The 14,200-nt window shown below is 43.6% G+C and overlaps 1 protein-coding gene across 1 annotated transcript in view; it reads left to right on the forward strand.

Annotated features, from left to right (window-relative positions):
• LOC143787874 (P-selectin-like) overlaps positions 1–14,200 on the forward strand; it is a 692,067-nt gene that overhangs the window by 434,004 nt on the left and 243,863 nt on the right. Inside the window, exons 6-7 of the mRNA XM_077276995.1 lie at positions 5,340–5,525; positions 13,507–13,692. Of these exons, the coding sequence (XP_077133110.1) occupies positions 5,340–5,525; positions 13,507–13,692 (372 nt within the window). The remainder of the gene's footprint in view (positions 1–5,339; positions 5,526–13,506; positions 13,693–14,200) is intronic.

Below are 14,200 nucleotides of genomic sequence, written 5' to 3' on the forward strand. Positions count from 1 at the left end.
TTCTCTGTTTGTGAAGGGCTCAAAGTGTCTCTTCGGAGTCCAGAAGATTTCTTTTTTGGGGTACATTTTTTCTCCTTCTACTATTGAGATGGATCCCGTTAAGGTTCAGGCTATTTGTGACTGGACACAACCTACATCTCTTAAGAGCCTTCAGAAGTTCTTGGGGTTTGCTAATTTTTATCGTCGGTTCATTGCTAATTTTTCCAGTATTGTTAAACCTTTGACTGATTTGACTAAAAAGGGTGCTGATGTTGCTGATTGGTCTCCTGCGGCCGTGGAGGCCTTTCGGGAACTTAAGCGCCGGTTTTCTTCTGCTCCTGTGTTGTGTCAACCAGATGTTTCACTTCCTTTTCAGGTGGAGGTTGATGCTTCCGAGATTGGAGCGGGGGCGGTTTTGTCACAGAGAAGTTCTAATGGCTCGGTGACGAAGCCATGTGCTTTCTTCTCTAGAAAATTCTCGCCCGCCGAGCGCAATTATGATGTGGGTAATCGGGAGCTTTTGGCCATGAAGTGGGCATTTGAGGAGTGGCGTCATTGGCTTGAGGGTGCTAAACATCGCGTGGTGGTCTTGACTGATCACAAGAATCTCATTTACCTTGAGTCTGCCAGGCATTTGAATCCTAGACAGGCTCGTTGGTCATTATTTTTTTCTCGTTTCAATTTCGTGGTTTCATACCTGCCAGGTTCAAAGAATGTGAAGGCAGATGCTCTTTCCAGGAGTTTTGTGCCTGATTCTCCTGGAGACAGTGGGCCTGCTGGTATCCTTAGGGATGGGGTAATATTGTCCGCCGTATCCCCAGACTTGCGACGCAGGAGTTTCAGGTGGATAAACCGGATCGATGTCCACCAGAAAGACTGTTTGTTCCGGATGATTGGACCAGTAGAGTCATCTTCGAGGTCCATTCTTCTGTGTTGGCTGGTCATCCTGGAATATTTGGTACTAGAGATTTGGTGGCCAGGTCTTTTTGGTGGCCTTCCTTGTCTAGGGATGTGCGTACCTTTGTGCAGTCTTGTGAAGTGTGTGCTCGAGCTAAGCCTTGCTGTTCACGGGCTAGTGGGTTGTTGTTATCTTTGCCCATCCCGAAGAGGCCTTGGACGCACATTTCCATGGATTTTATTTCTGATCTCCCGGTTTCACAGAAAATGTCCGTTATCTGGGTTGTGTGTGACCGCTTTTCTAAGATGGTTCATTTGGTGCCCTTGCCTAAGTTACCCTCCTCCTCTGAGTTGGTTCCTTTGTTTTTTCAGAACGTGGTTCGTTTGCATGGGATTCCGGAGAATATCGTTTCTGACAGGGGATCCCAGTTTGTGTCTAGATTTTGGCGGACGTTTTGTGCCAAGATGGGCATTGATTTGTCTTTCTCATCTGCATTCCATCCTCAGACGAATGGCCAGACAGAGCGAACTAATCAGACCTTGGAAACTTATTTGAGGTGTTTTGTTTCTGCTGATCAGGATGACTGGGTTGCTTTTTTGCCACTGGCCGAATTTGCTCTTAATAATCGGGCTAGTTCTGCCACGTTGGTCTCTCCTTTTTTTTTGTAATTCGGGGTTTCATCCTCGTTTTTCCTCTGGTCAGGGGGAATCTTCGGATTGTCCTGGAGTGGACGTGGTGGTGGACAGGCTACATCAGATTTGGAATCAGGTGGTGGACAATTTGAAGTTATCTCAGGAGAAGACTCAGCAGTTTGCTAATCGCCGTCGCCGCGTGGGTCCCCGACTTCTTGTTGGGGACTTGGTGTGGTTGTCTTCTCGTTTTGTCCCTATGAAGGTCTCTTCTCCTAAGTTCAAGCCTCGGTTCATCGGTCCTTATAGGATCTCGGAGATTCTTAACCCTGTATCTTTTCGTTTGGATCTCCCAGCATCGTTTGCTATTCATAATGTGTTCCATCGGTCGTTGTTGCGGAGGTATGAGGTGCCCGTTGTTCCTTCGGTCGAGCCTCCTGCTCCGGTGCTGGTGGAGGGAGAATTGGAGTATGTTGTTGAAAAGATCTTGGATTCTCGTGTTTCCAGACGCAAACTCCAGTATTTGGTTAAGTGGAAGGGTTATGGTCAGGAGGATAATTCCTGGGTGGTCGCCTCCGATGTTCACGCGACTGATTTGGTCCGCGCCTTCCATAGAGCTCACCCTGATCGCCCTGGGGGTTCTCGTGAGGGTTCGGTGACCCCTCCTCAAGGGGGGGGTACTGTTGTGGATTCTGTTGGTGGGCTCCCTCTGGTGGTTACTGCTGGTACTGGGTGACTTTGGTGGGTTGCGGCCTTTGGTTTCCACCTGTCCATCAGAGGCTGGGTGTTTCCTATTTTACCTGGCCTTTCTGTCATTTCCCTTGCCGGCTATCAATGTGTTCAGATGTGCTCTGTTTGGTTCCTGCCTACCTGCTCCCAGATCTTTCAGGATAAGCTAAGTGCTGATTTTCAGTTGTTTGGTTTTTGGTCCAGCTTGCTTAGAATGTCTCTATGCTAGCTGGTTGCTCTAGTGGACTGAGGTTCTCCCCATGTGCCATGAGTTGGCACTTGGGTTCTTGTAATCTCAGGATGGTTTTTTTGATTAGGGTTTTTTGCTGACCGCTCAGTCCCCTTTTGTATCATTCTGCTTTCTAGTTTTCAGCGGGCCTCTATTTGCTAAAGCTATATACATCATCTCTATGTGTGTGCCTTCCTCTCATTTCACCGTCAATACATGTGGGGGGCAACTATACCTTTGGGGTTAATTCCTCTGGAGGCAAGTGAGGTCTTGTTTTCTCTGTAGTACTAGTTAGCTCTTAGGCTGGTGCGTGGCGTCTAGAACCAACGTAGGAACGCTCCCTGGCTATCTCTAGTTGCGTTTGTCAGGCGTAGGGCAGCGGTCAGCCCAGGTTCCATCACCTTAGAGCTCGTCCGATATTTGTTATACTTTGCTTGTCCTGTGCTATCCCTAGCCATTGGGGATTCATGACAGAGGGGGCAGCCAAAACACTAGGGAAGTGGGGTGGGAGACCCCTTGGCAGATCTAAAATCACCCTGTCTGCCCTAAACTTCCCTACATAGGTTCTGCACCTATCGCCGAGCAGGAACCTAATCTCTGCCTGACCCTAGTGATAGGCCCTGGTTAGGGAGAGGACGGGGAATGCACTAGTCAGTCCCACTACAACTAAAGACAGAGAGGGTAGACAAACGAGGGGAACACTTAGATTGAGAATGACAACCGAGATGTCATGCCAGCAATCCTCCAAGGGTCTTTTGAAAAGGAACTATTGGACTGTTAGTATTTCCAACTAGACAGAGACAAGTAATAGCTAACACCAGCAACATTCTGCTGACACGGAATGAATATAAACCTTCAGCAAATGTTTCTAATTAGCAGCAGATGGTGGAATAACCATTGGGTCCTAAAGGGTGAGGGATATCGGTCCACAATAGAGATACAAAAATGAAGAAGATGCTTGAGCTAATTGCAAAGACCTTCGACAGCTGGATCCAGGATGAGTGTCAGTCACCCCAGACACACCCATGACTGCCGTTTATAATTCAGACCTTGGTCACCACACCACCAAGGGTGGAGGTGATCCTGATGAAACTCAGATACCAGAAGTGTACGTGGAATGCACTGTGGTGTCAGGGCAGGAATAGGAGGTTGACTCTCAATGTGAGGAATGTGAGAGCAGGGAGGATGATGATAATGTTGTAGATCCCTCTTGGTGTGTACGCAGCTGAGTAAGGGTACCGTCACACAGTGCCATTTTCATCGCTACGACGGCACGATTCGTGACGTTGCAGCGTCGTATAAGTATCGCTCCAGCGTCGTATACTGCGGTCACACGTTGCAATACACGGCGGTGGAGCGATAATTTCATGACGTATTTGCGATGTAGAAGCCGTTGGTTACTGTGCACACATCGTATACAACCTGTGTCACACAATGCAATCATGCCGCCACAGTGGGACACTAGACGACGAAAGAAAGTTTCAAACGATCTGCTACGACGTACGATTCTCAGCGGGGATCCGGATCGCAGTAGCGTGTCAGACACAGCGATATTGTAAATGCATCGCTGGAACGTCACGAATCGTGCCGTTGTAGCGATCAAAATTGCACTGTGTGACGGTACCCTAACTCAGCAGAGGAAGTGTAGGATGAGGAAGATAAGGAGGTTATGTTTGCAGTTTCCCACAGAGACACAAAGTGATGCAACCACGACAAGCACTGCATCCTCAGCCCCAACTCTGGCTGAGCCCAGCACCGTTCCCAAGTGTGCAGTTCGCAGAGACAGTAAGGGTTACCTAGCCTGGGCATTTTTTGAAACATCAAAGGATGACCCAACACACTTCATTTGTCAAATTTCCGAGGTAAAAATTGCAATAATTTGACTGCATGAATCAGCACATGCGCTATCAACATGTCTTAATGTGGGAATTTCACTGGGCTAAAATGCAGACTAGGGGCCCTCACCAAACTCCCGCCCTCGTATCAACCCCACCTGCTTCTTTTTCCTTCTCCATTACCAATCCAAGTCTTCTCACACAGGTTTCTGGCTACAGAAACTACAATTGTTTACCCACCACTGTTGGGGTGAATGAGAGCTCATCAGATGTTATGGAAGTAAACATGTCTGCTGCTTTTGTGTCACCTAGCACAACAGATTTTTCTCAATCCACCATAACATCTCCGCTTCCCCCTCACTCACCGTCCAGCTGTTTGTCCTCTTCCCTGTACTCCACCCTCTTTCAGCACCATAGAAAGCCTTAGGTCCCTTCTTATGAAACTCATTTCCTATTGTCCTGTAGCCCATACCAGCCTTGTGCAGATCGACATTTTGTGTCCCTGGTGTCCTTAGACAGCTCTTTGGTCTTTGCCATGGTGGAGAGTTTGGATATTGGCTGATTGAGTGTGTGGACAGAGGTCTTTTATACATTTAACATGTTCAAACAGGTTCAAATAATACAGGTAATGAATGCAGAGTAGAATGGGCTTTTTAAAGAAAAGCTAACAGGTCTGGGAGAGCCAGAATTCTTTCAGGTTGGTAGGTTGTCAAATACTTACTTCATGCGATTAAATGCAATTTAATTATTTAAAACTCGTACAATGTGATTTTCTGGTTTGTTTTTTTTTGTTGTTGTTTTTTTATTTGTTAGATTCTCTCTCACACATTTGAAATATACCTACAATAAAAAGTACAGAACTCTCCATTCTTTGTATTGGGAAAACTTGCAAAATCAGCTGTGTACCAAATACTTATTTTCCTCACTGTATATGTAGAATGTTTTCATTTTTATGATTGTGCTTTAAAATTTTCAGTACATTTGTTATGTTGCATTATTCAATATAGTTTGGGAATTGAAAATTTTAATTTTCTCCACAGCAGTCCAATGTAAGGTCCTGCAGAGCCCAGAACATGGTCAAGTACATTGTTCTGATACATTCGGAGAGTACAGGTTCCAATCCATTTGCAATGTGACTTGTGAAGAAGGATTTGAATCACAAGGAACAACATCATTACTGTGCCAGAACACAGGAGAATGGTCTGAATCTACACCTTCATGCTCCGGTAAATGTCTTCTTACAAAATTGTAAAGCGTTTTTCAGACATCAGTCATGTTTCATTTATTGTACGTAAAAAATGTTGAAAGAGACCTCAGTGTTTTTCATCCCATTTTTATCAGTGTTTAGTCAGTGTGTCAGTGTGTCTTCAATAATTTTCACTTATAATAAAATAACAAATTACAAAGCTCCCCTTCTCATTGTAATGTAAATCATACAGAACACCGATTCTACACTGATGCCATCTGTGTTCTGATCATAATTTTCCCAGACTAAAGACATGTAAGAATGATTTTGACCCATGACTCAATTCCAAATCGGATATAACAAAAAATTGGATCCTAACAAACAGGCAATCCCTTCATGTATTCAGGCTGTCTAGCAGCCGCTAATCATGCAGCTGCGGTGACACAAACTAAATTTCCTAGCACGCCCAAATACTTGGAGACCACCCGAGCATGCTTGGGAAATCTTGTGTAACGAGCACACTCGCTCATCACTATTATAGAGTTATGTAACACAAAATAGGTAATAAATAACATTTTCCACATATCTACTTTCCTTCTACTTTCTACTTTTTTCCTTTGAAACAGTTCTTTTTTGTTAGGAAATGAGAAGGGTTAAAAGTTGATCAGCAATTTCTCATGTTATAAACAAAAGTAACAAAACCATTTCTTTAGGGACCTTATCACATTTGAAGTGACTTTGGGGTGCCTATACGAAAGAAATTAACCAAAAGTGACACCATTCTAACAACTGCCTTCTCTTTAAACCCCCAACTGACATATCCATCAAAGTCAATGGCTGCCCACAGTTCCCTGTCCCGCAATCTTGACTCTGATGTCTCCTTCAATCCTGTGCTCCATGCCTTTTCCACTTCCTGACAACTCCAACTCCAAAATATCTCCTGGATCTGCACTTTCCTCAACCATGAATCTGCAAAAATGCTAGTACATCACTCATCACCCACTTTGCCTACTGCAACCTCCTGCTCTGTGGTTTCCCTTCTAAAACTCTGGCACCCATCCAATCTAACTTAACCCCTTCAACCAGAAGCCTGTTTTCAACTTCCTGAGCAGGCCAATTTTTTCAATTCTGACTACTGTCAGTTTATGAGGTCATAACTCTGAAACGCTTCAGCGGATCCTGGTGATTCTGAGATTGTTTTCTCGTGACATATTGTACTTTATGATAGTGGTAAAATTTCTTCGATATGATTTGCATTTATTTGTGAAAAAAAACAGAAGTATGGTGAAAGTTTTGAAATTTTCAAACTTTTAGTTTTTATGCCCCTAGAGAGTCCCACATGTCTGCTTTACATCAGCACAATTTTGGAAAATTAGTTTTTTGTTAGGAAGTTATAAGGGTTAAAAGTTGACCAGCGATTTCTCATTTTTACAACAAAATTTGCAAAACCATTTTTTTTTTGGGACCGCCTCACACTAGACTTTGATGGGCCTATATGACAGAAAATGCCCCAAAGTGACACCATTCTAAAAAACTGCATCCCTCAAGATACTCAAAACCACATTCAAGAAATGTATTAACCCTTCAGGTGCTTCACAGGAATTTTTGGAATGTTTTAAAAAAATGAACATTTAACTTTTTTCACAAAAAATTTAATTCAGATCCAATTTGTTTTATTTTACTAAGGGTAACAGGAGAAATTGGATCCCAAAAGTTGTTGTACAATTTATCCTGAGTATGCCTATACCCCATATGTGGGGATAAACCACTGTTTGGGCATATGGCAGAGCTCAGAAGGGAAGGAGCGCCGTTTGACTTTTCAATACAAAATTGTCTAGAATTGAGATCGGACACCATGTCGCGTTTGGAGAGCCCCTGATGTGCCTAAACAGTGGAAACCCCCCAATTCTAACTCCAATCCTAACCCCAACACACCCCTAACCCTAATCCCAACCCTAACCACATCCTTAACCCCTAATCCCAACCCTAACCATAACCCTAACCACACCCCTAACCCTGACACACCCCTAACATTCTGCACTCTCCATGTGTCCTCAGCTCTTAATCCTTCTGTGTCCCTCCCCCCTGTACCTGGGTGGGCTAATAATCTCCACCCCCTAGCTTCCCTGCTGAATCTATTCCCAATATCTAATAACTGGAATAACTTCTCTCAGGATGATCGGATCAGTACACGGGTGGTACCAGTGCATGTGGTTTGTTCTGCCGGTCATACAGGGATCAAACCTGGACCCATTAGATCGCAGTGGGAGGCTGATCTCTACATCTCAGGGTCCAGAACCCTCACTGACCCGGGAGTTGCACTGTCAGATGCGCAATTTCTTCTGGGCTATGAGGATATTTTTTAGAAGCCTGTACCTCGGACGATGCGTCCATAACTCATAATTTCATGTTGTAGACGGTCCGGCTGGGAAGACAATAGACGTGTATCCTGTAGCCACCTGACATGTATACTTTAATTGAGCCCTCAGGCATCTCCTTGCTCCCTGCTGGCGTGGCTTCCTCATTCAATCTTTGAAGTGCCATCTGTCCGCTACACTGGCCTAGTCCATTACCATACTAAAGGGTCTTCATTCAGGTAGAAAAAAGGTGGGGGCTAGGAGTGCTCCTGTCTCTGCAGACATGTGACAAGGGTAATTCTGATAGGAGACAAAATGGCATTAGGCCAATCTCAGATAGGAGACCAGCATTATGCCCCATATCAAAGATGGTGGCTGTTCCCTCATCACACCAATATAGCTACCTTTCTTTATGATGACACTCAACAGCCTTCCATCCATAGATTCTGTCAGTTGCTTGATCTGTTTACTATCAACATTGCATGCAGCAGCCACCACAGCCTTCAGACACTATACTGAGAGGTGTACTTTTTTCCCTCCCTGTAGATCTCACATTTTATGAGGGACCACAGGTTCTCTATGGGGTTCAGATCAGGTGAACAAGGGGGCCATGTCATTATTTTCTCTTCTTTGAGACCTTTACTGGCCAGCCACGCTGTGGAGTAGTTGGAGGCATGTGATGGAGCATTGTCCTGCATGAAAATCATGTTTTTCTTGAACGATACCGACTTCTTCCTGTACCACTGATTGAAGAAGTTGTCTTCCAGTAGGTCTGAGAGTTCAGCTTCACTCCATCCTCAACCCGAAAAGGTCCCACAAGTTCATCTTTGATGATACCAGCCCATACCAGTACCACCTCCACCTTGCTGGTGTCTGAGTCAGAGTAGAGCTCTCTGCCCTTTACTGATCCAGCCTCTGACCCATCAAGAGTCACTCTCATATCATAAGTCCATAAAAGCTTTGAAAAGTCAGTCTTAAGATATTTCTTGGCCCAGTCTTGATGTTTTATCTTATGTTTCTTGTTCAAAGGTGGTCATTTTTCAGCCTTCCTTACCTTGGCCATGTCCCAGAGTATCGCACACCTTGTGCTTTTTGTTACTCCATTAACGTTGCAGCTCTGAAATATGGCAAAACTGGTGGCAAATGGCATCTTGTCAGCTTCACGCTTTATTTTCCTCAATTCATGGGCAGTTATTTTGTGCCTTTTTTGCCCAACACGCTTCTTGTGACCCTGTTGGCTATTTGCCATGAAACGCTTGATTGCTCGGTGATCACGCTTCAAAAGTTTGGCAATTTCAAGACTGCTGCATCCCTCTGCAAGACATCTCACAATATTGGACTTTTCAGAGCCTGTCAAATCTCTATTCTGACCCATTTTGCCAAAGGAAAGGAAGTTGCCTAATAATTAAGCACACCTTATATAGGGTTCTGATGTCATTAGACAACACCCCTCCTCATTACAGAGATACACATCACCTGACTTACTGAATTGGTAGTTGGCTCTCAAGCCTGAACAGCTTGGAGTAGGACAACATGTATAAAAAGTATCATGTGATCAAAATAAAACTTGCCTAATAATTCTGCACACAGTGTATATTTTTTTTTTTCGCATACTAGATTTCTCCCGTAGATCCCCTCTACTCTGGAACTGTGTACTCCAACATATAATACTCCGATACACCGATACCCCATATGCGGGGGAAAACTATATTTGGGTGCATGGCAGGGCTCGGAAGGGAAGGAACACAGTTTGACATTTTGAACCCAAAAATGTTTGGAATCGATAGTGGACGCAATGTCAATTTTGGAGAGCTCCTGATGTGCCTAAACAGTGGAAACATCACCACAAGTGACACAAATTTGACAATGGAACCCCTCATGGAATGTATCTAGATGTGTGGTGAGCATCTTGAACCCCCTGGTGCATCACAGAAGTTTATAATGTAGAGCCATGGAAATAAAATAAAAAAATTCCCACAACTTTTCTTTTAACCCCCATTTTTTTTATTTTAACAATGTTAACAGGAGAGAATGGACTATAAAATTTGTTGTGCAATTTCTCCTGAGTAAATTTGTATCCCATATGTGGGGCGAAACAACTAGTTGGGTATATGGCAGGGCTTGGGAAAGATGGAGCATCGCTTAACTTTGTGAATGTTAAAATAGCTGGAATCAAGAGCTGATTTCATGTCACGTTTGGAGAGCCCGTGATGTGCCTAAACAGTGGAAACATCTCACAAGTGACACCATTTTGGAAAGTAGATCTTTTAGGGAGCTTATCTAGATGTGTTGCGAGCACTTTGACTGCTTAACAGAAGTTTGTAAGGTAGAGCCATCAAATTAAAAAAAATCAAATTTTTCCCACAAAAATTATCTTTAAGCGACAATTTTTTACATTTTCACCTGAGTAACAGGAGAAAATGTACTGTACAATTTTTTGTGCAATTTCTCCTGATTGCGCCAATACCCATATGTGGTTGAAAACTACTTTTGAAGCACAGTGGAAAGCTCAAAAGGGAAGAAGCGCCATATTGGAGTTTAGATTTTACTGGAATAGATTGAGTGTGCCATGTCACTTTGGCAGAGACCCTGAGTTGTCAGATCAGCAGATATAGAAAAAAAGGTTGCACTCTATCATGCAAATGAAAGTCAATGTGAAATATATGAAATATGAATAGCAATACGTCTTTTGAATATTAGGAAAAATTTAATGAGATGCTTTGCACAAAATTTGGCCAAATAATGTCTGCCCATCAATCAACATCAAGGTGGTCCCATAAGTCTGATGGGTCCCTATCCAATGTGAAAATCTCTCTAAGGCTGATATACCTGGGTGAACGTGAAAACCTTTCTCTGTAAAGTCTGCATTTATGGGTAGATAGGAACCTGCTATAATTAAAATCACCACATGGTGAAGGGTGCAGTGCTCGGTCAGTAAGCTAACATTGAAACAGCAAACTGACTGGCACATCCCAACTAGTCTGAATAGGTGCATACTAGGAGCAGCTACCACAATATACAAAAAAGGTTGTACTCTATCGTGCTAAACCATGTCAATGTTAAATATATAAAATATGAATAGCAATACGGATTTTGAATTAAGAAAAAATTAATGAGACGCTTTGCACAACATTTGGCCAAATAATGTCTGCCCATCAACCAATGTCAAGGTGGTCCCATTAGTCTGATGGGTCCCTATCCAATGTGAACACCTCTCTAAGGCTGATTTCTGAATTCCTGGGTGAATGTGGACACCTCTCTCAGTAAAGCCTGCATTGTGTCATTATCCAGGCCAGAGTTTGTTTCTTGCTATTGTTTCCCCGGTCTGGTCATGCGGGGGTTAACCTTCTTTGCCTCATTTTGGGATTTGTTTTGCTATTTCAGTCAACGGCTGGCTGCAGGCAGCGGCAGCTATAGTTCTTGCCCCTGGCTTCAGCACTGAGTCCGTTACACCCTGATTTGTCCTCTGCCCATTTACTCTGTTCCCTGTTATGAACTGGTGGTTTAGGAGCAACATGGGACGTGCTCTGGAGGAGGTGGTACCTGTACTGACCGCAGTTCCTGAGCTTAATACAACACTAGAAGTAGCCGTGGGATGTTCCTGTCACTCCCTAGACACCTCGTCACAGCCGGAGGACTAACTACCCCTAAAGATAGAAACAGGAAAGCTATCTTGCCTCAGAGAAAATTCCCAAAGGACAGACAGCCCCCCACAAATATTGACTGAGTGGAGAGGGAAATGACATACACAGAATTAAACCAGGATGTAGCAAAGGAGGCCAATCTAGCTAGATAGATATGACAGGACAGAATACTGTGCGGTCAGTATTAAAAACTAGAAAAATCCACCACAGAGTTTACAAAAATCTCCACACCTGACTAAAGGTGCGGAGGGTAAATCTGCTTTCCAGAGCTTCCAGCTTAACTGAATAAAACCATACTGACAAGCTGGACTAGAAAAAACATAGAATGTGCTGAACGATTAAGTCCACAACAAGTGAACTGCAAAAGAACAAAGCAAGGACTTATCTTTGCTGAACTGGACAGAATATCAGGGAAATCCAAGAGAGATGTAAATCCAACCAGGAACCATAGACAACTGGCACAGGCTGAAGGACAGAGCCAGGATAAATAGCCGAGCCAGAATAGACGATCAGTGGAAGCAGCTGCTGACTGCTAAATCCAAGAAGCAGCAGTTCCACTTAAATCCACCGGAGGGAGCCCAAGAGCAGAACTCACAAAAGTGCCACTTACAACCACCGGAGGGAGCCAAAGAGCGGAATTCACAACAGTTCCCTTGCCTTCCCATTCCTGCTTCCTCGTTCATCTTGCTGTGTGCTTCCCGTGCGGTGATCTTGGTATTTGACCTTGATTGCCCTCTGACCTGTTTATCTGTCGTACATCTCTGACATCTCTGCTCCAGACTGGCTCTGACTTCTTTGGCTTGCATCTGACCACGTGTATTGCTGTTTTCCCTGGTACTGCGTTTCCCATCCGTTCCTGACCCGGCTTGTCTGACCTCTTTCTCGTCATCTAGTGGCGCCTGCGCTGCCGCACTGAAGCTTTACTTCGTGAGTGCTACCTATTTTCCCTATCCAGCTCCCCCTGAAATAGGACGCACGATACTGCGCTGCAGCAGCATTACACATTTATGGGTAGATAGGAACCTGCTATAATTTTTTGTATATTGTATATGGAGGTAGCTGCTCCTGGTATACACCTATTCACACTAATTTGGATGTGCCAGTCAGTTTTTTGTTGTTTCTATGTTAGCTTACTGACCGAGCACTCCACCCTTCACCATGTAGTGATTTTAATTATAGCAGGTTCCTATCTACCCATAAATGTTCTTGGGGTGGAACTCACCCTTCTTCTTCTTCCTTCAGACACAGCAAGTGGACCTCCTCTGGGTCATGCAGATGGTCATTAACAAACTACAAAAGGACCTGGACATGTGCTGGCATGAGAAGGGGGTTCTTGTGTGCCCTGCAGGATTTTAATCTATGACGGTGTAGTGTGTTACTAAGATAATGTTTGAAACTGTGGTCCCAGCTCCCTTCAGGTCATTGACCAAGTCCTCCTGTGTAATACTGGGCTGATTCCTGACCTTTCTCAGAATCTTCCTTACTCCACGAGGTCAGCTCTTTCATGGAACACCAGTCGAGGAAGATTGACAATCATTTGTGTTTCTTCCATTTTCTAATAATTTTGCCAGCAGTTGTTGCCTTTTTATGAAAAAACTTTCCTATTGTCCTGTAGCCCATCCCAGCCTTGTACAGATATATATTTTGTGTCTCTGGTGTCCATAGACAGCTCTTGAGTGCAGAGTAGGAGGGCTTCTTAAAGAAAAGCTAACAGGTCTGGGAGAGCCAGAATTCTTTCAGGTTGGTAGGTTATCAAATACTTATTTCATGCAATTAAATGCAATTTAATTTTGATCCTCTCTCTCATAGTTGAAGTATACCTACAATATAAAGTACAGACCTCTCCATTCTTTGTTTTGGGAAAACTTGCAAAATCGGCAGTGTATCAAATACTTGTTTTCCTCACTGTATATGTAGAATGTTTTCATTTTCATGATTGTGCTTTAAAACTTTCAGTACATTTGTTATAGTGCATTATTTAATATAGTTTGGGAATTGGAAACTTTAATTTTCTTCACAGCAGTCCAATGTAAGGTCCTGCAGAGCCCAGAACATGGTCAAGTACATTGTTCTAATACATTCGGAGAGTACAGGTATACATCCATTTGCAATGTCACTTGTGAAGAAGGATTTGAATCACAAGGAACAACATCATTATTGTGCCAGAACACAGGAGAATGGTCTGAATCTACACCTTCATGCTCCGGTAAATCTCTTCTTACAAAATTGTAAAGCCTCATTCAGACATCCGTCATGTTTCATTTACTGTATGTAAAAAATGTTGAAGAGCCCTCAGTGTTTTTCATCCCATTTTTATCAGTGTCGAGTCAATGTGTCAGTGTTTCTTCAATGATTTTCACATATAGTAAATTAACAAATTACAAAGCTCCCCTTCTCATTGTAATGTTAATCATACAGCACATGGACTCTACACTGATGTCATCTTTGTTCTGATCATAATTTTCCCAGACTATAGAATTGGATATATCCCCTTATTTTTTTGCAGACGCACGATCTGCAAAAAACACAGACATGTGAATAGCAGCATAGACTACAATTGGTATGGTGCGGCATAAAGACCGCAGTTGCCCCGCTCGCTGTTTTGACTGGGCCAAGCAAGACAGAGGCCCGCCGACACCGGCAGAAACTTCACCTGGATGTGTGTCCTCAGACGCAAATCCAGTTGAACTGTATTGTGGCACATAGACACATTG

Source organism: Ranitomeya variabilis, chromosome 8 (assembly GCF_051348905.1).
Source record: "Ranitomeya variabilis isolate aRanVar5 chromosome 8, aRanVar5.hap1, whole genome shotgun sequence".
In the NCBI taxonomy this organism is placed as follows: Eukaryota; Metazoa; Chordata; class Amphibia; order Anura; family Dendrobatidae; genus Ranitomeya; species Ranitomeya variabilis.